The sequence below is a fragment of the Anser anser genome, assembly GCF_964211835.1.
Source record: "Anser anser genome assembly, chromosome: 7".
NCBI classification, from domain to species: Eukaryota; Metazoa; Chordata; class Aves; order Anseriformes; family Anatidae; genus Anser; species Anser anser.
The window spans coordinates 28,993,681-29,021,063 of NC_139727.1; the positions used below are offsets into that span (position 1 = coordinate 28,993,681).

The window sequence follows — 27,383 nt, forward strand, 5'->3', positions numbered from 1 at the left end:
AGAACCAGGGCAGATGAAGAATGGTACCTTGCTGTCCAGGGAGACCAGCTGGCCCAACAGGACCTGGTTTCAAAGGAAAAAAAAAAACAGATTGCATTAGATTTTCCTTGTTCTATTTTATAGTAGCAGAAGAGAATCAATAGGTCCTTTATAAGAACAGAGGCTATCAAATAATGTATTTGTCTGCTCAAGTAAATGGAATTGCTATGGGGTAAGAATTCATTAAAGAGCTTGGTGCCTCTCAGACTGGGGAAATAACCAGAATGGCACTGACCACCACAGAGATGCAATTGGTCTAACCCTCCTCTTGCATTCCCCACTGCAAAGGCTAGTTCTACCAAATCAGCTCCAGGATTAGCGTCAGCTACACAGGTGGGACAGGCACAGAAGTGCCACGAGAACCAGAAACTTTGCTGCCTGACACCAGTGTGCTAGAGCGCAGAGTATGACCTAAGAGTGGTCTTTCTGCTGTCTTGAGTTCACAGTTAAGACTCTAAAAAAAAAAAAAAAAACCAAAAAAAAAAAAAAAGCACTTAATAATTTCGGTTCTGGTGTGAGGAGACGGATTAGACACACACGTGCTTTACTGAGAGGCAAAAGAGCTTGATTTGAGTTGCTGAATTTGGCCTGTCTCTAGTTTGTACTCATCAAGAGATAACAATAGTCTTCCCAGTTTCTTCGTTTTCCCAGCCCTTCCTTCTGTCCTGCATCATTGTGATTGTATCCCATTTCTCCTTTCTTTAGGGCCCTGTCTCCCTAATGCAGCCTGAGATCTTGGTCTTCCTGCAGGGAAGGGTGAGGACCATGAGTATCTAAACTGCCTGAGCAATCCTGCCTCACAGATGGGGCTGCCTGGCAGGGACAATAAACATCAAATGTTAAATTAAGAACTAGATACACAGCAATGAATGCAAGCTGCCTGCAAAAAACACTGCAGAGAAGCAGCTTCCTCACCTGGAACACCGGGGGGTCCAGTGGGGCCAGGTGGGCCAGGTGGGCCAGGGGGGCCTGGGAGAGCAATAGTCGATGAACCCTCTGAAAAACAAACACATACACTTGTACGCATACATAACACACACATGCAGCAAACGTGCAACAAATCTAACTTTAAGGAATGATTTGACCATCTATAGCAACACTGGGAGTCCCCAGTACAGGTCTGGTACATGGTCAAGATGAGTTTAGAATGTGTAACAAATACAGAGAAAACCTTCCAAAAGCAGAAGCGCTTGAACTCTCACAGCACTACATACCAGCACTGATGACTTTGCCTGGAGCTCCAGGTTCTCCTAAGAAAATAAAGAGACAAAAGTTGAACTTCTTTTTTTTTTTTTTTTTTGGAAAGATCTGTCACTGTATCAATGACATTGTCTTATTTGTCTTATTAAACATGTGATTCCTGATCTCTTTGCCCTTGATCTCTTGTGTGAGAAATCATAGCGCTGGAGGACTGCGGAGGAAGTAACAGAGCCCAGCTAATCCACAGATATAATCCAGAGACAATCCAGGTTCTCTCTGATCTTTCCAAGCACCACATCTGTCAGAATAGACAACAGGCCTTGAATTATCTGAGGAAGGTGCACAGATTCCACTGCAGTCACCAGGCATCACACTCACATGCCCAGGGCAGAACCAGGTTTGCTAAGGTTTTCTCAGCTGGAGAACTAGCTGTGCTGAGTGCCTTAGTGGGTGCCCTGCCTTTCATGTGTGCTCAGGGAGGCTTCGGCTACCAACTGTTCCACAAAACTTCCTTTCCTAAAGCCACTAGATGCCACTGTTGATTCAGGGACTGGTCAGCAGAGCAGATAATCCTCCTTCAAATGAAGCACTAAGAGAAAAAGAGTATCAGGGAAGAAACAAAACTCACCTTTAGTCCCTGGTCTGCCGGGGTTCCCTGGAAGTCCTGATATAAGGCAGACAAACAATTTTAAATAGGTAGCACAAATATTATTCTGTTTTATTCAGGTACCCGAGTGAGTTTTTCTTGTAGATTTATAAAAGGAACTTCCTACTCAAGAACCTGGCTTTCAGCATTTATAAGCAGGTTATGCCTACTTCACAAGGTCCCTGACAACAGGTGGAGGGTTTCATGGCGGACTGAGCTGGTAGTGTCCTTGGGCAGAGGTTAGGGCCTCCCTTCTCCCACTGCTCTCTGAACGATGGCACTGCTTACTAGATTTGCCTATAACTTCTCCCAGGTACTGCTCCCTGTTCTGAGGCTCCTGGCTAAATGTCCCGGTGACTTGCCCCCCAAACCACTTCTGCTTGCAGAACATCACATCCTCTGTTTCCACCTCTCCCATCTGTTTCTGCTACTGATTAGAAGGATTTTTCAGTGATACATAGGGAACTGAAACACATTCTTTGTTGCAAATTATGTTCTGGGCAGAGGCAAACTTTCAAACACTCCAAGGCTCTGCATTCCTCAAAACTTACGCACCAATCATAAAGTCTGTCTCAAAAGCCAAGGAAGAGGAAGAAACATTGGAATATCACTTTGGGAGCCCTGAGTTGTACAGAGGGATAATTACAAAGGGTTTTTGCCCGTATCAAAGTGTGTCGTTGATAAACTTAAACATGGTGAAAAAACCTACCTGGAGGTCCTTGGGGTCCTGTGAGACCTGGGGGAAAAAAAGGGCAAAAATTCTAAGATATCTAAACAAATTTTCGGCAGGGGGAAGGACAGACAAGGAAAAAAAGATTACATTTGCTTAAAATTATAGCACACAGCCCACAAGTGCTGCAAGTTGGCTTAGCACCTGGTAAGTAAACTGAATGTTGGCACTGCTGTTCTGGCCTGCAGTGTGTGCAATCCTGAGATCACAAAGGGTCTAAATTCCATTTGTGTTTTCCTTTTATCACTGTCTTACTTTACAGAGATCCTCTGCCAGTCTTAACTTCAAAATAAGACTGGAAATTATTGACAAAGACGTGTTCCTGACCAAGAAAAAACGTATTTTTGTTCTCTGTATGCTTTTACCTGGCTCTCCTGCATCTCCAGAAGGTCCTGGAGGGCCTCGGGCTCCTGGCATTCCCATAAGACCTGGTTCACCTAGGGATATAATCACCGTTACCAACCCATATCTCACTGATTTATAATCTACCAATCCAATCCATTCAAGCTTGGCCACCAGCCATCCCATACATTGTATCTTCATAGCCAAGTGACCAATTTCAGCATCAGGGTCTGGGAGGTGAGCCCCCATGACAGAAAAGAATTGCAGTGAGAACAATTCAGTCACAAATTTACAGCTGGCTCCATTATATGTCTCAGTTCCATGCTTACAAGGTTGACTCTACAGTTTTCCTGGGATAGTGAGACGTGTCCCAGGACATGAATCAACTGCCATCTTCTCCCACCCTTTTTACAAATCAACTGCCTGACAAATCAGAAAGTACTTGCTCTTCTACCTCAGAGGAATCTCTTACCTTTTTCACCTGGCTTCCCATCACGGCCAGCTTGTCCTGTCCAAAAAAAAAAACAGACTCTTAGAGACTGGTAAAATAGTACCACAGTTGCCCAGTCTTCTACCAAGCGGAGCACAGCCCTAAACACTAGGAAGTGGCTTTTCTTCTTATTGCATCTGAATAAAACCTTGGCTGCAGTTACTGAAGATTCAGAAAAAGTTCACTTGAAACTAAAGTGTAGGACAACTTTTCTGAGTGTACAGACTGATTTTAGCTATCTAGAGAAAAGACCTGTGATCAAAACCAATACAATTTCGTTCACAAGTTGTTCCCTTGTCTGTGCTCATAAAAACAGACTCAATGTGGAAATGACATTGTCCAACATATAAACACAGCTTTTTCTGTTACTCACCTGGTGGTCCTTTGGCCCCTGGCTCTCCTGGAGGACCAGGTATACCTCTTGAGCCTTGTTCACCTGTAATGCGATGACACGAAAATGGATCAAACAGCTCTTGGTGAAGATGCAAGTTATGACCATTAGCAATATTTGGTGCTTTGCAACTGAAAACCAGCATTGACAGGATGTTCAGACCTCATGATTCATGACTGTTTCTGGGCATTAAAAGGGCTCAAGGGAAGTGAATACAGGGCACATGAAGGAGAATTTCCCCAAAAGACAAATACAAAGATTCCTACCAAGGATGGGAACTATTTAGTGAGAACTTGGGTGCATAAAATAGAACTCCTATAACCAGCAACTTTTTTCAGAAAGCTAACTAGGATTGACTGGGCTATCTGCTATTTGAAAATTCAAATAATGCATGTGTATATTAAACAGGCTGCTACTTCAGGAAAACAATCCACTGACCTGTCATTCCACGAGAACCTTTCTCACCCTGGTCACCTGCAGTACAAAAAAGGAAAGGATTCTGTGAGACTGTTTCATTGTGAAATCTTTTCATCAGAGAAAGACAGTCTGCTTTCTGACAAAAGCACAAAAGAGCAAGCCAAAGAAGGGTAGGGTTAACTCCCATGGACAGTATTCATATCTGAAGCAGCCTAAATAAAATATCCATAAAAGATATTTAATTGATCGACATACCTTTGGGTCCAGGTGCTCCAGCAGCTCCTTTCTCACCTGAAAGATAAATGGATGATTGAACAATAGCAATAACAAGTCAGACAGGAAAGGAATTTCATACACCAAAGAAAGTCATAGAGGAAACACAGAAACTCCGATATCAGAGAAACTCAAACCGGAACTTCCTTTCCTTCGATACAGCTCCATCCATGTTTCCTCATCCAGATTTCTCTGTTATCTCTCTCTTCTATTTCTCAGTATTTTCTTGTAATCACTGAGTCTAGTTCCTCCTCCTCTTTCCCCCCTCTTATGCTTTTCTCTGCCCCTAGCACCTCAACACTCTATGCTCAGATCAAGTGTGTTTCTCAGAGCAGCGCTGAAAAAGGAACATCAGCTAGTGCTGCTCTAATTGCACAGGGGAAGAGAAGTTTACCTTTAGCACCTGGGAGACCTGCTTCTCCTCTAAATCCTTGTAGGCCAGGAGGACCTGCAGAAAAATGAGATGAGGGAGTTAATTCATCCCGCTTACGACCAAACACCACTAAGGAAGACAAACTGTGAGAAGCTGTCACTTTTTTTTTTCCCTCTAGTCTATAAGGCACCATAGCAAAGGAAGGCAGCACTCACCTGGAGGGCCTTGGGGTCCTGGAGAACCCATCAGACCTGTGAATAAGGAACACAAATGTTCTTTCAGTATCACCACAATTAGAAAATGAACAAAATATCTTTGAGTTTGACCAACAGCATCCACAACCTAACAGATGTTTAAGAGATGAGAATCTCCCCAGCCCCAAGAAGAAATGGCATCACCAGCATCTTGAAAATCAGGACATTGAATCTACACAACTTAGTTCTTGTAACATAGAGGAAGCGGTTTTCCCTAAGGTAAGGTAAAGGGACTAAAGCCTTCCATCTTGGCTGAGATGTTGGGATCTGTGCTCCAGGTAGGATTCATTCTTTATAGAGCAATTCGGATCCCCGTTACATGAACTGTAGAGCTGTAACTCTATTAACAACCTGTTAGGGGTATGGAATTTATCCTATCATATCTGAAAGCAGAGAAAAAACAGATAGAAACATAACATATATTAAAGATTGACATTTTTTGAAATCTCTCTGCTGATCCCCACTCTCACTAAAAATCCCCAAGAATTTATTGCTCTAAAGGTTATATGTACCTACCAAGCTAAATTTTAGCTAAAATGAGGACTGCCAATTTATTTTTCTGATTAATGAAGTGCAATATAAGTGAAACAGGAAGGCTGAAGTGTTCATTTTCTCCTCACAGTGCACCTAGACAGTCTGCCAGGTTCTCTCTGTCCATATTTACCTTTAAGGCCAGCAGAACCTGGGGGACCAGGTGGCCCTGGAGGACCTGGCTCACCAACAGCACCTGCAGAAAAAGAGCATAAATAGACAAATGTAGAATACAATTGTGATCCCATTTCCCCGTTCCCCATTTTCCATTATTATTTTCTCTGGCAAGTGTCATGAATAATCTGCTAGGTAATCTGCTTGTCAGTTCAAAACACACAAATAAGCACTCATTGTCCAAGAAAAAAATCCCATCTCACTGAGCTTTAGGATGAGAAGGAGAATAATCCCCCAGTTTAGGTGAGTTGGATAGCAGGGAAGATGACCTTGATGCTAAGAGCTTTTGCTTCTGCCAGACTTAAACTTGACTGTGAAATCTGGCAAAAACAAAAATACTTGTCTGCCCTTTGTAAGCTTGGCACAAAAACCCCTTAGGTCAGATCTGTCTGTGTTGGAACATCTAAAATGAAATTCAGATTTGAATAATCAAATCATATCCTATTCCTGAGGTGTCTGATAAATCAGGACCAAACTCCAGCTTTTGTCTATCTCAGCTTTATCCAAGAACAAGAGACCTAGTTCCTACCTCTGTCTCCTTTTTCTCCAAATCCAGGTGGTCCAGGCTCTCCTCGAGGTCCTGGTAACCCTTCTCGACCTCTTTGTCCCATGGGACCCTCCATACCAGTATCACCTACAGGAGACAAATGCCTTGTTAGAAAAGCTGTCTTTACACAGGCCTTGGGCAAGAAAGATCCATGTCTGCCTCCATGGGGGAAGGCAGTGATCACACGATGCTTTGTCTGTATTCCCTTGTCAAGTGCCAAACAGCTGTGAGAGACTTGCAGCACTGCTGAAGATGCTTACCCATGCTCCCTTTCTGTCCTTTCGGTCCTTCTGGCCCTTGGTGCCCAATTGGACCAGGAATGCCTGGAAAGAAAAACACAGCAAATGTTCAGAGTCCTTGTCTGTGTACCATGAATGAATAACATGCAAATTAGTGGAACCTGAAACCTGGAGGGATTCAGCAGCTGGGCTAAAGGATTTATTATTTGCAAGTTGGGTACTTGAACAGGTATGTCTTTAGAAGAGCACAACAAATATAAGAACACAAGGAAGTCAGGCCAAGTACTCATGTAGCTGTGGGACTCTTTCAAAAGTAGGCTGGGATCTTCACACCCCCAAATTAGTAACGTTCAAATAAAGGAAAGTCAGGCTGAGGCCTTGCTTATAACCAAATCTCTGTAGCTCAACATCAAGGTATTAATCAAGTGACTTAGTCCATCTGACCTTGAGCAAGATTTGCAGTGCAAAATTTGTTCTTGTCAACAGTGATGTCAACAGTAGTGTCACTAAGTGTCCTCCCTCAAAGGGGAATTGTACTACTGCTCACCTGGGACACCAGGAAGTCCTCGATCTCCTGCAGGGAGAAAGAAATAGACAGTCAGTGAGGAATACATCTTCCCTGTTTTTTACATTGACTGATCCTCACCCCCTCCTAAAAAGGAGTTTATGTTCCTAGCATGTTTACAAGTTCTACCTTCTCCAGCAATGTCATGCTGGGCCCCTTGTATTTATGCAATGGATTGAATTGTTCACACTACACGAAAACCTCCGAAGCACTTTGTGATTAAACCAGGTATAGTTTTACCTCATGAATAATTTTCATCCAGGTGAAAAAAGATCCAAGATTCAAAATAACAATTGTTCTCTCTCCTACTGTGACCTCTAAAATTGCCTTTGCCAGGAAGAGCAAAGACTGTCACAACAATATCTGAACCACAGGGTGCATCAGCTTCTCTATCTGACTTCTGGGGCAATAAAAATTCATATGCTACCTAGGCCCAATGGAAGGCTGTCAAACAACCTGAAACAGCAGGTAACTCCAGACTCACCTTTAGGACCTTGCATTCCCATGTCACCTGAGAAAAAGAGAAGAAAAATAAAATCAGGAGAGATCCTGGAGATATTTCCAGTGATTACTCATGTATTTTGTTTTTCTAGTTGCTTTTTAGCCTTTAATAACATATGAACAAATTTTAGATGAACATGGACAATTCAGCCCCGGACAGTGCAGGACCAGACCCATCTCACTAGCAAAATACAGGATCTGGCCTTTCACATTCACACAATGTGTTGGGTGATTGGGCCTCTTGTATTAATTCTGCATGGGACCAGGCCCTTCACAGTTTAAGTGGCAAACCAGCTTCATGCTCTTTTTGTATAAGTATAAACCAGCATCAACCTTTCTCACTGCCAACTGCCTCTTGTGACAACATCCACTCCAACCTTGAGCATTGCCAGAACCAAGGACTGGGACAGGGGAACAGAAGGACTATATGGCTATACCTTTCATACCAGGTTCTCCTCTCTCCCCTCGGAAGTAGCCTGCAACAGGAAGCAAAGGTGCTGTTAGACTGTATTACACAACAAAATAGCTACTCGCTTCACATACAAAGATCCTTCTAATTAGATTTTGAGGCTGCAGGTAGCACAGGCTATCAAACACGATATGGCTTTGGGAGTAGAGTTTCCTCAACAAATTTGCCTTCACAAACCCTTGAACTGCTAAGAGTTACATGAAACCTCTGAAGCTGGGAAAATGCAGGCTCCTCTCTTCTTAGCCCACTTCCATTGAAAGAGAAGTAAATAATCTTTCCCTCGCTACCAAAAGTAGCATGAGAAATAAGCTGTGGGTTCATTTTTTTCTGTGCAGTTCTTTCAAAATGGAAATCTCACTTGCTACAGCTTCCTTTCTTCTCCCCTCTCTGCTAGGTTTGAAGGACGCACCACCTCTGTCAGTTGGCAGCATTCTGTGCTCCAGCAAAGCTCTGTGAGGACAGGTGAGGACTCTGTATTTGAGAGACTGCATTGCACTCCAGAAGTCCTGCTCTTTATGTCCTTAGGAAGCCAAACTCTCCTACTCCCCTTTAAATAATCTGGTCTCATGCAGCATGACAGACATTTACTCTGCTCACCTCGTTCTATTTCCTTGTTCAGTCTGCTCTTCACCATCAACCAAACTGATTCTTCATTTTCAAGAGTGAAGGTTGAAGAGGGTGCCACACCCTGAAGATAGTCTACTCTTGAAACGTCTTTTGCTATGTTTGGACTCCCTTGGTTAACTGCCAGGAAACTGTGATTGATTTTTTCCAGGTCATCCACACGAGATTTCAGCTTTCTCACTTCTTCCGCTGGAAGGTTAAAGTAAAATGCTTGGGAACATGTAGATGAAGGTTCTATACCAGGGACTTCTAATAGCAGTGACAAGGCAACACTGTGACAGAGAGCTATGGACACTGAATTTTGCAGGATTATTCTTTGCATCTTTTTTATTTATTTATTTATTTTCCTAGCAGGGAAATCTGGACTTTAAATGACAGCTTTGGAATCTGCTAGTCTCAGAGGAGAAGAAAGACCTCAGACCTCAGAAATTTTCCCACTCTCCTCACCCCAAGACTATATAAACCCTCACTGAAGGTTTATATTCCATATCCATTCTTTCTGTCCATTTGTAATATGTTGGTGGCAGTCACAATTTTGAGCACTGAACACGCTCCTCCTCAGCTCTCTGGCTTGGCACCTCTGGTTGCTTGGCCTCTTTGCCAGCTTAAACCCTCTGTTGCTCCTTCTGTTCCATTCAACATTTTATTCCTCCATATAAACTCTCTCCTGTAAGCAGAAGGGGGACCTTACCTATGTAGCTTCCCTTTCTCTCCTTCTCACCATGGCTGTAATCTTTCTCAGGGACAGGGATACACAGAGGTGGAATTCTGTTCAGTCCCAGTGTTAACTACACATGGAGGTCTGTGACCCAGCCAGCTCTTGTGTTTATTTCTTACCCAGAGCAATGAGTCCGAAGAGTAACCCGAGGAGAAGCAACCAGGCCAGAAGCAAACCAAGGAGCCATTTCCACCAGCTACAGCAGGAACCACAGGGACACCAAGATGGTGCTGATCCAATTGCACCCCCTGCATCGCCATTTCGTATTTCTGAAAAAGGGAAGGGGCACTCTCATAGTGAACAGTTCCTTGACTTCAGAGTCAAGAACCTCTTGAATAAAGACACCAAGGTCAGATCCATTATACAAAGGGCCACAGATAAAAATCTTTACATCTCACTCTGCATGCGTTGGGTGTTACTCTAGTCCCTGTGGAAGCTGTGGACAGCATTCCCAGTGGGAATTCCAACAGGACATAACAGTCAGTGCTTTTTGAAATAAGTGCTTTTTGAATTTTTTCATGCTTAAAAAGTGTGACTGCTCTGGCATCAATTTGTTCTACAGTTTTGAGCTGTAAATAATAGCCAGCAATAGCCAGCATGGTCTGATCCTTCTCCTCCCCACAAATCTGCCCTGGTAGGAGGATGCAGCTGTACTGTCAGCTAGCCAATTTTCTCCAGCAGCAAAAAAGTGCCACAACTGCCCACTCATCCACAATAAAATAACAGGTACCAGTTTCTCTGTCATGTGCTCTGATCATTACAGACAGAGTAGCCTTCTGAACAAGCCCTCCCTCTGATGCCATCACAGAGATCATTCACCTCACTTGACGATGACTGCTTTTTCATATGTTTTGCTTTGGTGTTCCCTCCAGTCAAAGTCTGAATAGCAACACTTACCTGCATATGTTGCTTTGTCCCTTGTTGGTACTGATTTCAGTCCTCCTGTTGTAACAACAGTAAAAGAAGATTTGACAGTCTTTCCATGCATGATCAAACTTGGAGCATGGGCTTGCAGGGGGAAGGTAGTAATGGAGGCAGAAGGAGATAGTTCTCTTGCATTGCCATAGGGGCAAACTCTTACCATTTGCATCTGATTTGAAGCCTGTATCTGTAGCGTAAGAAGAAGAAAATCCTTGCTTCTCTTTCTTCAATGTGTCTTCTGCAAAGGATCCTGAACAGGAACCAAATGTAATTGAAAACATTACAACAGGAGTTCAACCAAGCCTATTTTTTTTTTCCAAAGGCAAAAGGCATGTTTTTCACTAGGAAGCCACAACAGTTCTGTCAGTTTAAGCCAGCTGCAGATCTAGTTTCTGTTTTTGAGGCTCCTGAGCTCTGTGAAATGTCACAAGGCATGCTCTGGAGCTTTAAATGCACAGGCTAGACCTAAATGCTGCTGGCATGGTTAAAGGCTAAATGCCTGCCCAAGCTTCATGGCTGGGTTGCAGGGGTTTGAGTCAGGTATAGTGTCCTGAACTCCACAGGTAAAGAAGACCCTACACTGGCAGAGTTGATCCGGCTGCATGTGTAGGACTGTTCTTATACATTCCCAAGCCACACTGTTCTCACTGAAGCTCTGTCAAAATTTACCATCTCCAGAATGTGCCCTGTGGAGATGCTTCTGATTTACCTTCCCCTTATGATCACTCTCCATTTCCCTACCCTCAGCATACCCACACATCCCAAGGAAGAGAAGTTACCTCCATTAAGCCCGGTGTTCGAGGCACTAAAGACTTTGCCACTATCCTTTGTCATGATCAAGAGCTCCATCTCCTTCTTTGCTGGGGCATTGTCTTTCTCCAGCAGCAGGAACTTGCAGTCTTTGCGCAGAATGTCATCCCCCTGGGAGCTCAAAACGGTTCCCCCTGGAATATTGGTGAAGGACGGGAAAGATGAGGAGATGAGAATGGCCAAAGAGTCATAATTACAAGTTACAACACTTTTGTTCATGAGAACAGGGAGTCCTGTTGTGATTGGGGTTGGCACTGTTACAAGCCAGCAAGAGACACATTTATCACTTGAAGCTAAGAGGAGAGCTGTGCTTTGTTAAGCTTTATTAGAGATGTCTTTAGATATCTCACTAGCAGGGGAACAGCTTCTACAGGAAACGGAGAGCATGTAGAATTCAATCACATATAAAAATGATTTGCTCAATGACCATCTCATTTCTCAAACACACCTACTACAGAATCATAGTAACTCAGAGAGACATCCAAGGTTCATCAGAGCCAGCACATCTTAAGTGGATGAGCAGAGAGAGTGTAAAACACAAAGCACTCCATACCCTTGGGAGCCATGCATGCTTATGAGGCTTTGAACTGTGTCTTACTGAGATTGGGCTCAGGCCAAACAAGGCTCAGAAATGTTGATGTAATCACCCTTCTGCCATTAGGCAGTATCAAATATAACTGGAATGGTGTACAAACCTGAGCTTGCAGAGAAATTGACACAACATTGAAAATTAAGATACACAGCCTTGTATTATTCCATCACTCTAGCACAAAGCTGGAGTAAACCTACATTAGAAATATTATCATAACTTCTGTTGTATTTCCACCTATTTTTAAGGCTTGCCTTTGAGAATACATGGATTACAAAAAGAAACTTGACTCCCCTTAAACAAAAAATAAGTCTCATTCATAGCTGTTGTAGTTACAGATAATAAGCCTGAAAAGCTGAATCCCAACCATTCAGAGACCAAAGGCCAGTAGATAGACCTCAGCTTCTCTCATTAATCAAATAACAATCTGACCATCAAAACCTTGATTTTTGAATGGTCAAGGCTGATACTACTGAAAAATAATGGTTAAGTGTAGCCTTGAAAATGTTTTGGCTTCATATGAAGCACAATGTCACCTGAGTGATCTATCCGGTTACTTGCCTGTTGAGCAGAAATAGCTGCAATAAAATTATCCAAGTTAACCACAAAGTGGGGGAGATCTCAATCAGGCCGGCTGATTTTCTCATTCTGAGCTCCTGGCTCATTTGCCTTCTTTTCAGAAAGGCACTGGTGAGGGGCTTGGCTAGTGACAAGTCACGCTCCTAAGGAGTCAGATGTTAGTACCACACAGCTGGCTGAATCTCTAACTCACTGCTACCCTGACATGCTTGTACAAAGGCATGCCTAAACAACTGTAAATGGTACACTCACCTGCTGAGGCAGACACACCAGTACTAGCCATGGTGTTGCTCTGAGAAGTGTTCTTCATCCCATATGCTGCAATGAAGAAATCCCAGAATGAAAGAGATGGAGGACAACAAAGTGCCTACATATAACAGCCCTGGGCTACACACCATCTCAGGAATCTGTTCTCACTTAGGGCACTGAGGAAAACTCATATGAGCAAGGGCTTCCCTAGTAAGCAAGTTTCTAGCGCTTACATAGGGACTGGTAGCCATTCCTGCATAGGCAAAGGAGAGGAAATGTTCCTCAGTATCTCCTCACACCACCCTGCTCCACACCAGCAGAGGGCAATGAAGGAACCTCTGTCAGTATGAACATTCTAGTCACTGCAGAAAAGGTGGGAGAAGGCAGCGCACACCAGTGACTCCCATATTTTCTCTAGGCTTAAATTGTTGCTGACCTGTGGAGGCTGCAGAGGCATTCTGGGTCAGGGTTGAAGAGTTTGGTGACAGGTTGTTTTGAACTCCAAACACTGCAAAGAAAAATTATAGGAGTTATAGGAGTCCTGCAGTGCAGTTCATTGTACGTGTCTGCCAGGACAGTTATGCTGTGAAAGTCTGAATGGAAGAACAGAAAAATCTGACCTGTTGAGGAAGTGCTCAGGCCTGTGTTCAGAGTATGATTGGTGGGAGCCAGGTTATTTGGAACACCAAAAACTGCAAAAAGAGGAAATCAAATTTTATTACTTCTATGGAATCAGAAATCCAGCACCAAGACAGTGGCATAGCTACAGAACTTAAGAGTAAGGGTCACTTGAAAATGCAGTTAGTGAAAACGCACAGTAATTGCACAGAAGAAAAAACTTGAAAATTGTGACACCAAACCATGCTTTTACAGAACTCACAAAGGGGAGAAAATCCCATATCAGACAAGTTGCAATCATGAGATAATGTGAGAAAGCAAAGCTTTTAGTAGTACGCTATCATGAAGCTTCCTGCACTCTTTCTCTGCATCTGGGAAATTACAGCATCCCTGGTACTTAGAGGCAGGTCTTACAAGGTATAATCACAGCCAAGATTTATTGATTAGATCTTTAGCGTAAGAGGACTGAAGGATTAGAACCAGGTGTTCTTACAGTGGGCCAGAATCATCCGAAGTTCACTAGAGTCTAAAACTAGTTTTGACAGAGAATGTGAGCCTCATTTAAGTCAATAACAAAGCTATCATAAAAGTTCAAAGACAGATCAGGCAGTCAGGACAATTGATCCCCACAAACAAGAACTTTCAAATACAGTCAGTGTGGAAGCAGAGAGCACAAAGTTACAGAAAAGAAGAGAAAACGTAAGCCTATCTTCTGCCACCTTGATTCTTCCATCATTTAATTTCTCTCTCTGCAGAAAGAGTGCTACTGTTGACCCAGCTTCAGTATGGAGTTTTGTCCTGCCAGCCTGGGCAGTCCCGGGAACATACCTGATCCCGTAGAGTGAGACATAGCATTGATCAAGGATGAGCTCTGGGCCATGCTGTTGTGGTATCCACCAAGGGAAGACCCAGCAGGCAGAGTTGAGGACCAAGTGTATGAAGGGAGGGCAGCATTCAGTATGGTTGTATCATATGTCCCCGACACTGTAAAAAAAAAAACACACACAACAGGAATGGTTTTCAACAGGACCAGGCTTGTGACTTAGCATGCACTGCAGGTTTATGTGGCAGACAAATTAATCCGCCTTAGATTTCAATTAACGTTGTGGAGTCCATGCAGTGACTCCAGGTTAAGATGGTATAACTGATCTCAAATGCCAGCGGATTACAGCCCACCTGAATTTTAAACAATGGAATAAAGACTGACCTGGGTAGCATGACCATTCACAAAATGCTTTGAGGAGATTTCATTGTTTATAGATGCTGTGATACCACAATAAAACACTTAATGTACTTCGTTCCATGTTCCTATTAATAAATCATCCTGGAGCATGAAACCTACGATTTTTGCTTCCCACATTTGTGGCTCTGGTTCACTAGTGCACTGGACTAAAATTCCCAGTTTGAGACAGGATTTGAGCCAGCAGAAAAAAAAAAGACATTGCTTGTTCCTATATACTGGTGGAGAACAGTGGAGTGAATGTTAATACCACTGCCTCAAGCACTGCAGTGAGGCTTATGAATAACAAAAGCTAGTTATAACATTTCAAATAGTATTTCTATCATTATCAAATTCTACTGATCTCTGAACTGGTGGTATGGCCAATAAAACAAACACTGATTCAAATGTTGTCTTCAGTGCTATCTTCATCTTGCTCAGAGACAAGAGATCATGCTGCTGTCAGAGATGTTTATTTAGAGCTCGTCTCTGCCAGCAGCACATCCAAATTAAAGCTGGTGGCAGCAGGAACTGGCTTAACTTTATGGAAGTTAGACAGGTCACCAGAAAGCCACCCAGGATGGCTCATGGTAGGGCAATATCTGGACAGTCCTTTGGCATTCTGCCCCTTTCTCTTTATTGCCAGCACCACCAGGGACAGAGACCATGTATTCTTACTCTAATGTTCTTAGCAACTGGGTATACTGGGTATTTTTATGGAACAAATTGTTTGGAAGGCTCCAGCATTGCTAACTGTTCTCTGCCATGTACCTGACTGAGAGCTCTCGGTAACCATCTTTGTTTCCACCACAGCTTTTTTCGGTATCGGGAGAGTACTTGATGGAGATCGAGTAGGGCTGCAGCTGGCTGATCGACTTCCTTTCAGCAAACGTTTTACATCATCCAACTCTGTCCCTGGCAGGAAAAAGAAGCATACAAACTTATCCAAAAGCCATTGTTTCATTGATCTGTAATCCTGCCCAGGCTAAACCATTTAGTGGAATTTACCTGTGAGAGTCTATGAAGTTGTACTTTTCTGGGGGTGCCACTGACTTAACAAAGTTTCAAGGGCCTCATTTCAGGGTATAAGTACAACTCTACCCTTGTAAGACCACCATCTAACCCACAGCATGCTTCCTTGTTCAGAAAGGGGAGATAAATGAAAATTCTTACAGCAGGAAAATGGGATGACATGCTGCTATCCGTCATCATGAAGACTGGATCCTAGAGACACTGCAGACATACCTAGAGCAGCAACACTCTCTATGTTATACCTGTTCCCCCTGGAGTATAAGCCATGGCACTTACATCTGCCGGAGGGAGATGCACTCTGAAGCCGGACTCGTATTTCACTCTCTGGGAAGGGAAAAAAAGCAGATCATGAATATGGAGTGAGCAGTATTTATGCCCTGAGCTGGAAATGAATTTTTAGGCTGAAGTGAATTCCTTATTTCCTGATGTCTGTGTTACCTTGCTACTTGATCTAAGCAGAACTCATGGCTTACGTGAATTTGTTGTAAATTGGTTTGAGTGACTTTTTGTTTTGGGGTCAAATTTTGCTACTTTTAATTCCAGAGAGCAGTATTTTGCTCCTTGAGGGCCTCTATTGAAATCAATTGAATTGTCAGTGCCAATCAAATGGAAAGCCTGATTATACAGTCCTCAATCACACTGATATTCCAACTCATCACAATTACTATTATTCTACTGGGCGAAAACCTACAGAGCCAAAAGAAGCCTCAGGATTTTAAGGATAACTAAATACACAAGTTCCCTACTACTTACTGAGTAAAATTCACACTGCCATCTATATAATAGGCTGTAGGAATTAGGCTCTTGCAACCTGCTGCCTTTTGTTTTGGCTCTTTGAATGTAACCCCCAACTTGACAAAAACTCCATGGAGTTAAAACTATCAGGTCACAAGCAGACATTTATTAAGCCAACATTCTCACGAGGTACTCCATTTTATTACTGACTTTTACTGTCCAGCACAAGAGAACGAATCTGATTTGGTGGGGCAAGCCTTTAAGCTTGCTACCCACAAGCAAGTTGACCAGTCAGGACATGTGAAACATGCTCCTCAAGATGAAATCTGAAAATGTATGCACTAGAAAAGAAACACTGACTTTGGCATTCAGGTGGAGAAGCTGATAGACTGGGGCAATTTTCTGAAGTAGTATGAGAAACTGCAGCTGATTCTCTGCTTTATTACGTACGGCCTAGTTCTGCTGGGAGGTATGTAGTGTGCTAGAGGAGACTGTGAAGATCTGAGGTAGAATAATTGGTAACTGTGACATTCTCCAAGGGGAGTATGCAAGAGCACACGTTGATTTATATCCACTGCTAAAATTAACTTGGATAAAATGACATTATAGTTTCCTCCTCAAGCAACTGGGAACATATATTAAATGCTTACACAGTGATATAATCCTGCTTTCCCCAACGCTGTTAATAAATTATTAGAAGAGCTGAATGATTTAAACGATGCAGTTTTACAGTAAGCTTGCTAAACACACCACAACAAGTCCATAATTTCTTCAACATCTCCTTACCACCAGCATGAGACCATTTCAGGGAATGGCCTTACGGTTTGTTACATAGATCTCAGGAGGAGAAACATAAATTCAGCATTGTAAAATTGTCAGAGGGAGGTCACAGAGCATGGATGGACTGAGTTTATGGTAGTAAACAGTGAAGATGGAAAACTATGTCCTATACCCCCAGATGTCGAGGTCCTCAAGCAGACCCTCCATTCTGATAAAGTCCTAACCACCATGACCTTCACAGGAGTCCATTTTTACACTGAGCCTTTAAGCAATTGCTTACAGATAAAATGGTTCACATCTGTAGTGGTGTAAATCCACATACCTTATCTGACTCTAGACTTAAACTGCTTTGATTCTAGCTAAGGAATAGGTCCGTTAAACACACCCTGAATTATGCTGAAGTATAAAAAAAGGAGGCTTCTAAAAGAGCAGTATCACTCACCTCGACTTTGGCTTCTCCCTCGTGTGGAAGCAGATGCTGTGAACACCGAGAGAAAAACAATATTAAGTCTTACTGCTTACAACACGTCTGAAAATGAATACATGAACCCTGCTCAGAGTGCTGAAATTCAGGCAGCAACCTTCTTTACTTGAGGCACAGCTGGGGGCATTGAATCCTCAGTTTCTGCCAGGCCCCCTTTAGACCATGAGGCATCTCAAAGAGTGTATAGCACCTTAGCATTTCTGGACCACCTGCTGTTTCTGTTTGTACACATAAATGTTGTTCACAGATGATGATCTCCTATTTCTACAGGCCAATAGGAGGATAATAGCCCTGTTTATGCCATCAACCAAGGCTGGATGCTGTGAAACCCTGTCTCTTCCCTGAGCCAGAAAGACAGCCTGATCACATCATTCCTCTGTCTGCTCCGAACATAATAGGCCTATCAGAATTTGAACAGGGCAAGCTCATACCTGCTGACAACATTCAGTATAAATATACCACTTGAGATCCAAGTCATCTTTCCAATTACATCATATAAACATGTTGAAGTCTAGAAAAGAGCTAGTGGAAGAGGAAGTCCAGCAATGGCTCAAAATCTTAAGGGGCTACACTTTCTTGCTTGGAGTTATTCCCCTAGCTATAGGACCGCAAATGTCACAAAGTGCCCTACGTCTCTGTTCTCCTGTCCACGTCCTATGCCATACGGGGTCTGTTAGAAGAGCAGCTGAAGGCAGTAGGTACAGTAGGTAGAAAGTATGCAGCCTCTGCTGTGGAATCGGTATCAGCTAGAGATACTGATAGCTGACCCTGCTGTCTGCTGCATTGATGTAAATCTCTAATAACTTCTTTGAAATCAGGAGCTGCACTGGCTGCCCAGTATAGTGGCAGCACCAGCAGAGCAAGACACGTTAATGTGTGAAAAGCCATTGTAGTCACCAACTCACATGACCTTGCCATAATACTCAGAGGGACGGTTCTGAAAGAACATACCAAATTCTTTTCTGGGGAACTCTGGAGAAGAGTTAGCACTGGAGCTCCCTGCAAAGAATAAAAAGATGTCATTGATACTTTTTAGAAGACCATTAAGCGCTTTCCAAATATGTCTTCCTGGTACCGGTCTAATCCCACTGGGTAATAAACATTTCATTCAAAAAGAGCTATTCAGGATTACATGAAAGAGCTGCTAATGTCTTTCAACAAAAATATGCCACAACTCTTCTTAGGCATGAATATTACTATAAATAGGACCCCGCCATTAAAATGTGTCCCTGGTGGCTTATTTCCTAGCAAAGCCACAACGGGATTTTTGTGCTAATTAGGATAATCATGCATTAATATGCTGGCAGTCCCAATTGACCTCAGAGTGCACTACCCATTGGCTCCTTTCTATGGCATGTTCTGTGATACCTTCATACGTTGCATGGCGGCTGACATATGTTTTTCTTTCAAACGTTGAACCAGGTGACTTGGTGAGAGTTGAGCTGGGAGACTGTGCTTGTCTGTAGCCAGATGATGATGATGAATTCAGTCTACCACTTCCACCTATAGACAATACAAAATGCCCTCAGAAAATGGAATACATGCCCTGGGTGTACACTCTACATGTCCTGAGTGCTTTATGTTCCTGTCTTCAGAGCTGGACAGATTTGCATTGGTATCTCACAACTAGAGATGGACAAGAACCATATTTAGATCTAACTCACTGTCCTCAACATTCACTGCAGAGAGGAATTTGTCTTTCTCGTTTTAAAATTAATCTTGTCAGTGATCTCCATGACTGCAGCATTTGGCCTAAGGAGGTGAATTAGCCATTTCTACTGAGCAGGAAGATGTCTGGCTTTGGATGGGGCTGGGTTTTTGTTCGGATACAGATACACCCATAAACCCCAGTGTTACATGACACAAAAACTGGGAGATGGTTGAACAAAACTCCTAGCACTGAAGGATGCAGTTCATGAGCTGAGGGAAAGCAGACATGAGCGCACTTCCTTTCCAAAGCAAGCAGCCACATTCTCACTTAGTCATGCCTTACTCAGTCCATTTCCTGGAGAAGTGATAGAGGTGTGAGTCAGGCCCAAGGCAGCCTGGAGGTTATTAGTGTTATATTTAGATAGAGGAGAGAATTTCCCTTCCTAATTCACATCAGTGCCGTGGAGAAAGAACTGAGCAGCCATAATGAACACTTGGTTTGTGAAGGGACCAGACTCTTGTTTGAAATCTACTGCTGGAGTATGATCAGAGTGCAGCACAAGGGGAGCCCTGTGACAAAGTGCAGTATATGCATGCTGATCAGCAGGATCAGACTGGACGTTGTTTACCCATCACTGTAAAAAAGAGCACACCCTTGTGTTCTCAAAGTATTTTCTAGTTCATTTTCCCCTCTACATGGACCTGTTTTGTTCTGTGACTTTTCCACTTAATTCAGCAGAAAGAACTACAGTGACAAGTGGGCCTCTGCTGGAGGCATTCTGCAAGCAGAATGGGAAAGCAAAGATTAGAAAATGCTTTGTAAATCTTGAAGGGCTCATTATCTCAGAAATTCAAATTCTTTTCCATTCTTCTACACACTGAAAAGAAATAACAAGTAGGATGGCAATCCCACAGAGTCATTTAAGCGAAGAGCTTTCAGGAATGGGTTTAGTTCTCAGTTTACTGTGCCAGTCTAGACAATTAGATTGATATCTTTACTGGATATCTTTACTGGAGTTACTTCACATCTGCCCTGAGGCAAAGGGATTCCACACTCTGGCCTTTAACTGGTAAGAGGCTGAGTGTCTGTTAGATCTACTGGAAATGGCTCATTCACCCTTTGATCTTCCATCCCCACTTCCCTCCCTTAGACTTGTCAGCTCTTCTGGAGCATGGAGAATGTTTTCTGTGAGGATAGTTATCCAGTCTGTCCCGCTGGGGACAGAGAGAAGGGTGTGCCAGAAACTTGGCTAGGAAATTCATTTTTCAAAAACCTTCACTATGACAATCAAAAAGCTCAGCAAAGAAGGTTGCTAGAGAAGAACCCTGCTTTTACGGAGTAGACAGGACATACTGATTTAACACAACCAGAAATACGGCAGACCATTCAAAGTGCTAAAGCCATGGATACATACACAAGAAAATATGTTCTATGAAAATCTTTAATAGTAATCGATCCTTTGCAAGATTAACAAACAGATTAATCAAAACTGTCTTTTGAAGAAAAATGCTCAGAAAGATTGTGATTTGGAAATCCTGAAAGAAGGGAAATCTAATTTCCAAATACTTAAGGACAGTAGGAATGACATTTTTTGTTATTGTTCTCATGAAAGAAAAAGAGTTTTTCCAAAGTTAAAGAAAAGTAACCTGAAATCAAGTTTTCCCTGTGGAAAATGGGAATTTTGCCATTTACTCACCCATCCTCACAACCAGCTTTAGGGAAAGAATACCTTTGCTTTGAGTATTTGTCATTTTTACTTTCAGAAACTCTGTTTTCCTCACCTCTGCCTCAATCTACTTCCCTGCCCTGAATCTCTCCTCAGCTCATTTCTGCTGCCTTTGCTTTCAATTTCCAATGTCTTTACTCCTTACTTGAAGTCACATAGCTGCTGCCGTGGGTGTAAGACCTCTTTTCCACTCCGCTCCCTCCAGTGTGGGATGATGTTTTGAGCCCACTGCTGCTCCCTCCTTCTGGAAGAGAAGAGCACAAAATGAGACATTCTGTCAGGGTAAAAGACAAGAAGAGCAAGGATACTGCAAGACAAGGCAGGAGGTACCCAAAGCTGTCCTCACACTTTACAAGGACAGATTCATGTCTGGCAAGGTATCAGAACTGCAGAGATGTGTCTTGGCATGGCAGATAAGCATTCATGCTGCAGAGTCAGCAGGTTTGTAGTCAAGTTTTGTTTTGGACATGGGCTGGGGGATGCTTCTGTTAACCCTCATCATAAAGGAGACAGTCCAATCCCTTTCCAACTCAGCAAGATAGTCGACAACACAGTGGTATAAAGAGCACGGAGGATTCTTCCCTCCTTGCTGCACAGAGACAGAAATCACCTGTGACATCTGATACTACCCGTAGGGATTCACCCACTGTTGTCGACTGGGTAAGATGGAGGCAGCAGACCCAACACTTTTGTCTCTTGTCCCAAGAGACAGGCCCCACTGGAGCCTATGCCATATATCTGGGCCTATGCCCTTGAAGAGTCTGGTGGACTGTGGAACTTTGTTTCTGACAACAGCCCGATGGTTCCCCACATACTGCTCCTTCTCTCCACTAAGCAGCATTCTGGGAGGGGCATTTCTGAAAATAGCTTCTCTTCGGGTGTTAGTCTTTCTGCACCAAGACCTGTTGCACCCAGGGATTTATGAAAGTAATGCAGCCAGATAGCACGGAGGGGCAGCAGTCACTGAGCAGAAGTAATGCAATGGATCACAATTACTTACTGGGTGGTAAGGAAGTCAGCCTTGTCGTTACTGTCTCTGTAATAACTGAGGACAGAAAATTATTATTATTATTACGCAGAAGTTATTGCATGTTAATCTAGTCAGACAAGATCAATGTTCTACTTCATTCCCATGGAAAAGCGTGACTTATTCAAGAAGATCGATTCATTTAAAGCAAAGTCCCTTAAGGCCACATTGCCTGGAGGCTGCAGGCTGTGTGCTTGCACACTTTTGTCACGTTACACTAACTAAGTGCATCAATGCCATGAAAGGCTTTTTCTTTACAAGTCCCTTGGGTCATGGAAGTAGTATTATTTCAGGGCACTACTGAACCACACAGCAGTTGCTCTAACTGTGAAGCCCAAGGTCGGACCCCTCACTAGCTTCCTACTAGCTAACTCCCACAACACCAGCAGCAAACATCCTGTTTTACACACAGCCAAAAAAATATAACTAAAGAACATTTTCTAGACCATGCAGAGCAACGGTCTCAGAAGCACAAGGAGAATCAAAATGTTTGCACTACTGGTTAGAAATGTTACCACAGGGCAATCATTTCTGTTTAAACAATCAGGTCATGCTAAATGTCTCTAAAAGTCTGACCTTGACCCATTCTATTCTTTTTTCTGACTTTGGCAGAGATGCCAAGGACAGGTGCAGACTTAGGTCTGGATATCTGGTCAGCATTGAACCCTTTACAAAACTGGAAATCTGTTTGTGGGATCTTTGGTGTGCAATTTAATCTTGTAACAAGAAAATAAAATACGTTCCCTTACGTCTTTCTGTAAATTCTGATCCATCTTGCCTCGTTTTCTTCGTTACAGAATCCATACCATTGCCACCTGCAGGGAAAGCATAAAGACTGTACTTAGAGTTTTGTGTGAATAGCAGAAGATGGCAACAAATCCCCACAAGTCCCACAAGTCTTCTCTCTTCAGCAGGGGACTGGACTGCCTGGAAGCCATCCATGCCAAAAAGTTTAAGGTGCGTTTCCAGAGCCACCTGTGTGCACCAGACTGTGCCTCTATAAAGGTCTGATCGAACCCACGGGATCCAAACATCACTCCCACACATCTGCTCTGTGCAGTATTCAGCAATACAGGAACAGAAATGCAGACAAATGCAGGAGATCTACCTCCATTCGCTACCCACATCATGCCAGGGCTACCAGAAAAGCCTAGCAGAAATATTGTTGCACTGTGATGGTAATACTGGGCATTCTCAGGATATATTCATGCTCAAGTCCTAGCACTGACTTCAGGGAAGCAGAAAAACACCAGAGGTGCCTTTACAACGGCTGTTTTCAGCAGCAAGGAGCTTAAGGTAGGAAGAGGTTTATCTTGCCTTACAGGCCCCCATCTGTGGCTGTGTAATCAGGGCTAATTTCAGGCCAGGTCAGGTCAGTCTACACAGCACTGAAATCACTGCTGTGAATGCTGTGTGTGTTCTTCCTCATGACTTGGATCCCTCCCTAGTCACAATTACTAGCTCTGGCACAGGTATGAGTGTCTGCCAAGGCAGAAATACCAGAAAGAAACATCATGGTTGTGAAAATGAAACATCAGCTCAAAGAGAAAACACTCCTGTCAGAAGACAATATATAGTTGCTCACTCCTAGTCTCGCTAAGATAACATTTCATGTTGTGCAGCTGCAAATGCTGGGAAGGAAGAGATTTTAATTCACACAGAAGGTGATAATAGGCAAAAACTCTCCTCTGCATTTGATGACTCCTTAAAGCTGAAGGCCCAACTATACAGAAAACTACACACTGAACAGGCTGAGTCTAAAAATGCTTTGGGCAAAATTCTTTCCAAGTTTCCAGAGTCCAGCTTGAGGCAGAACCCAAGGCCCCCCAGTTCAGCTGCCACTTGGGTTTGGTCCTCATGATTCCACCGTACCCTCCTGCAAAGCATCTACCAAGGACCACCTTTGATGTTATGCTTCCTACCCAGGCACGGACAATGACACGACGCAGGAAGCAGCAAACATGGAGGAATATCTGAAGCTCGGATTCAGATCTGCCTTTGAGCAGCTCCTGCTATTCCCAGAGCTGGAGAGGAACAATCTGAGCTCAGAAGGCATGCTATCAGTCAAGCCCCTTTAGCTCAAGCCTCCTATCACCGACTCAGCTGAACTTTGCAGAGAACACTCGGGGTGCCCACAGCTCTCACCCCCAGCACCTCAGCCCAGGAGCTTGCCCAAATGGGGCTCCTGAAGCCACATCCAGGTCCTTAACACAGCCTTGGCAGCAGGACACTACCCAACCCTTGCAGTGTTTGCAAATACTGGGGATTTCCAAGGGACTAGCCAGGGGGCTGATTCCTAGGCATACACAGAACTGGAGCTCCGTGCGTTAGGAGAGCTCTGCCCCCAGCACGATGCCAGTCCCTGCAAGGGAAGCTTCTTGGCCATTCCCTCCAAGGAAAGGCAATCTCTGCTACCCCTGATTGCATGAACAGGGGAAGCACCTCTACAGCTTCTGCCCCCAAAACCAGATGCTGAAAGCTGGTGTAGGGATGCCAGCACTACAGCTTTACATTTGGAAACCGCTTCCCTCCTGCCTTGTGGCTGCAGAATTCCATTCCTTTCTGCCACTGGGAAGCTGCGCTGGCTATGGATGCGGGAGGAGGCCAGTGCCACCCCTGAGCAAACACATCTGCTGTGTCCTTGCCTTTCCTTGAGAAAAGGTATCTTGCTCTGATACCAATCAGAATTTTGATCTTGTGTGTGTCTTTTCCACGTGAATGTGAAAGCCAGCCCAGGCTCCTGCAGGCTGACCGAGCTTGACTCCCACTATCTGCCAGGACTGACTCGCTTCACCAGCTCCTCCTAACTGGATTCACGAAGCCGTAGCTGTGGGCAATGTCTGAGGTAAAGCAGCGGCGCTGTTGAATCGGAGGAGTCACCTGCAATTATCTCGGAGCGACAAGCAGGAGCTTGCGATGTGGGATCGCTCTCAAACAGTGCAGGCAGCATAAGACAGGGCAACACGAAGGTTGGTTTAACACAAGCTTGGGGCTGAAACGTGCTCATGGCACTCCCAAAACCAGGGAATTTGCACAAGGAACCAGGAGGGATCTGTTTAGATGTGTGCTTTCCACGTAAGCCCAACGCTGCTGCTCCAGCTGACTGCAGCACAGCACACTGGTGAGGATGCTAAGGCAGCCTGGGATGGGAGGTTCAAACTCCCCATATTATTTTAGAAGCTAGGTATTAGTGGTGTGCAATGGCAATAAAGATTACTACAGGCACTTTTCAAATGGGAAGGGAAAAACTATTTTATAGCCATGAAGACTTATTTTGGTGGAAAAATAAAAGCAGATATGTTTCAGATCCTTTTGTTCCCCCATAATGGCCTTCCACTTTTCCTGTCTGACTGCTGTTACTCTCACAGCACATCCCTTCAGCACTCCCCTCCCCCTATTAATAGGGCTCCTGCTGGGAGACACTCCTTTAGGAGAAAAAGGCACCAGCAGGTGCTGAGGTTAAAAATTTTTAATGTCAGAGGAACCCTTTGATCACAAATACCCTGAGACTCGGTAGATGCCTCCAAACCATGTCACTGACAGCGTTAGAAGCAAACACCCTGACTGCCATCACACCAAATGCCTCTACGGGTGCATTGCAGGTGCTGCTATGCTAGGGCTAACAGAACCGGTTAAAAAAACGTCCCCTCAGCTCTCCCTCATCCCACGTCCCATGTCTAGGAACTTAACCTTCTCATTCTGCTTTAAAGCTACTTCTTTCACTTCCAGTTACTCAACCAACAGCAACATAGTCAGGACTGAATCAACAAAATCAAGTCTCCATGTCTGCTCACTCAGCAGATTCCCTCAAACGATGCTAACGCTAGGGAAGCAGGTTAGACACACGACCAAAGCGTGGATGTGCCATAGGACAAGTAACAGCCCCAAAGCCTCACTACAAGCCAGTCCAAAGACAGGAAAAGAAGGCAGGTCTTTCACCTCATGTCACTGTGTTCAACTGCTAGACCAGCTGCAGAAAGGATTAAAAGCACTTCTGAAATCAGACTTCCCTGGCTTATTGTGATGAAGCTTCAAAAACACTTTACAGGGCCTTGTAACCTTCTATGACAAAATGTGGCCCAAAATCTGTAATCAGTGACTCACTGCTGATAAATAAACCTGCCTGAGAAGCAAAGCTTGTCTGTGGCAAAACGGACTTTCACTCCAAAGTATTTCCTGGCATTTTCAGGACTTATTCCTTTATATTACAGCCCGCAACCACCACCTGAAGCTTAAATTTACAGTCATTATTCTTCCAGCACATTTCAGATTCTCTTGGATTTAAAAACAGCCAGCAGGTGATCCACATTTCACCACACTGATGCCCTTACGCAATGGAGAGCATTCAGTTACCTTTATCTATTTGCATGGTGGTTTCACAAAACGTATTAAAAATGTACTTTGAACTTGGCTTCGCATTTCTTATCTCCCACAAGATATACTCCTTGCACTTTTAAAAAGAGCTATATTCAGTGACAAACACAACCCCAGAAGACCCAGCTCTTATACAATTCTAATTTTACACCGTATTCCCCCACAGAAGAAACATAACACCTCCTCTATTTTGTCCGAGAACACAGCATTCTGCAAGGAATCTGGAAGACAGAAAATACAGGATATTTTTCTTTCTATTTTTTTTTTTAAATAATGTAACTTACCTGGTATGCTTTGGTTACTGAACTGAAAGTCTGTCTTTCTCCCCAGCTGTTTCCTATAAAATTTGCCACCTACACCTTATATTGTGTGCCTCCAGAGGCGTGTGGAATCAGAGCGATCATCCAGAAATGTTCACCTCTTCTTTATTCAACCTGTTTTACTCTTGCCCTTCTTGGGCTTTTCTATCCCTTGCTCCTAAACAAGTCCTGACAAAGGCGTGTCATGGTTTCCTGCCTCACCCTACCCTTCCAATTATCTGAACTCACTGGAAAAAAAAATCTGCCTCCAGGAGTCAAACTTCACTGAAAGCAAGAACGTTCCTACCTATTTGCTCAGGTAGATTAACTGTTTAGATCCCAGACAGACAAAGGCGTGAAGGCTTATGTCAGGGGAAATGAACTGTTACAGCAGGGCTTTCTGATACATGATCTGAGTATTTTAACACATGAATCTCACCTGTTTTGGCATTTTCTTGCAGAACGTTATTACGCAGCACCTGCCGACGTCTCTGCAAAGCTGGCTGCGACCGAATCTTATTTTGCTTTTTGCATACACTGGAGTGAACTTCCAACTGGTACAAACAGGCTGAAAACAGCTCAAGTCAGTGCCCTGAACTGCTTGCAGACTCCACGGATATTTATGCTCTATTCAGGAGACAGCATTATCAATAAATACCGTAATCAAATGACACGCACCAAACTGAGTAAGGAACAAGATTTCTTCCATGTCTACCACCTGCAGACTTCCCACTGAATAGGAACCGAAGCAGAGAGCAGCCACGGTG

General features: G+C 43.6%; 1 protein-coding gene across 1 annotated transcript in view; it reads right to left on the bottom strand.

The window, feature by feature from the left end:
* The window catches only part of COL17A1 (collagen type XVII alpha 1 chain), a 39,253-nt gene extending 12,408 nt beyond the window's left edge, over positions 1-26,845 (bottom strand). The window contains exons 1-36 of the mRNA XM_083845040.1: positions 26,602-26,845; positions 22,693-22,758; positions 21,917-21,961; positions 21,062-21,160; positions 18,908-19,042; positions 18,491-18,538; positions 17,498-17,533; positions 15,817-15,864; positions 15,280-15,423; positions 14,118-14,273; positions 13,292-13,363; positions 13,108-13,179; positions 12,675-12,740; positions 11,224-11,388; positions 10,605-10,694; positions 10,421-10,465; positions 9,643-9,792; positions 8,779-8,994; positions 8,150-8,188; positions 7,696-7,722; positions 7,194-7,220; positions 6,668-6,730; positions 6,390-6,494; positions 5,820-5,882; positions 5,117-5,152; positions 4,923-4,976; positions 4,511-4,546; positions 4,277-4,312; positions 3,821-3,883; positions 3,430-3,465; positions 2,981-3,052; positions 2,595-2,621; positions 1,868-1,903; positions 1,254-1,289; positions 955-1,035; positions 28-63 (exon numbers count right to left, since the gene is read on the bottom strand). Of these exons, the coding sequence (XP_083701166.1) occupies positions 28-63; positions 955-1,035; positions 1,254-1,289; positions 1,868-1,903; positions 2,595-2,621; positions 2,981-3,052; positions 3,430-3,465; positions 3,821-3,883; positions 4,277-4,312; positions 4,511-4,546; positions 4,923-4,976; positions 5,117-5,152; positions 5,820-5,882; positions 6,390-6,494; positions 6,668-6,730; positions 7,194-7,220; positions 7,696-7,722; positions 8,150-8,188; positions 8,779-8,994; positions 9,643-9,792; positions 10,421-10,465; positions 10,605-10,694; positions 11,224-11,388; positions 12,675-12,740; positions 13,108-13,179; positions 13,292-13,363; positions 14,118-14,273; positions 15,280-15,423; positions 15,817-15,864; positions 17,498-17,533; positions 18,491-18,538; positions 18,908-19,042; positions 21,062-21,160; positions 21,917-21,961; positions 22,693-22,747 (2,515 nt within the window). The 5' untranslated portion in view covers positions 22,748-22,758; positions 26,602-26,845. The remainder of the gene's footprint in view (positions 1-27; positions 64-954; positions 1,036-1,253; positions 1,290-1,867; positions 1,904-2,594; positions 2,622-2,980; positions 3,053-3,429; positions 3,466-3,820; positions 3,884-4,276; positions 4,313-4,510; positions 4,547-4,922; positions 4,977-5,116; positions 5,153-5,819; positions 5,883-6,389; positions 6,495-6,667; positions 6,731-7,193; positions 7,221-7,695; positions 7,723-8,149; positions 8,189-8,778; positions 8,995-9,642; positions 9,793-10,420; positions 10,466-10,604; positions 10,695-11,223; positions 11,389-12,674; positions 12,741-13,107; positions 13,180-13,291; positions 13,364-14,117; positions 14,274-15,279; positions 15,424-15,816; positions 15,865-17,497; positions 17,534-18,490; positions 18,539-18,907; positions 19,043-21,061; positions 21,161-21,916; positions 21,962-22,692; positions 22,759-26,601) is intronic.
* Between the last annotated feature and the right edge of the window lie 538 nt (positions 26,846-27,383).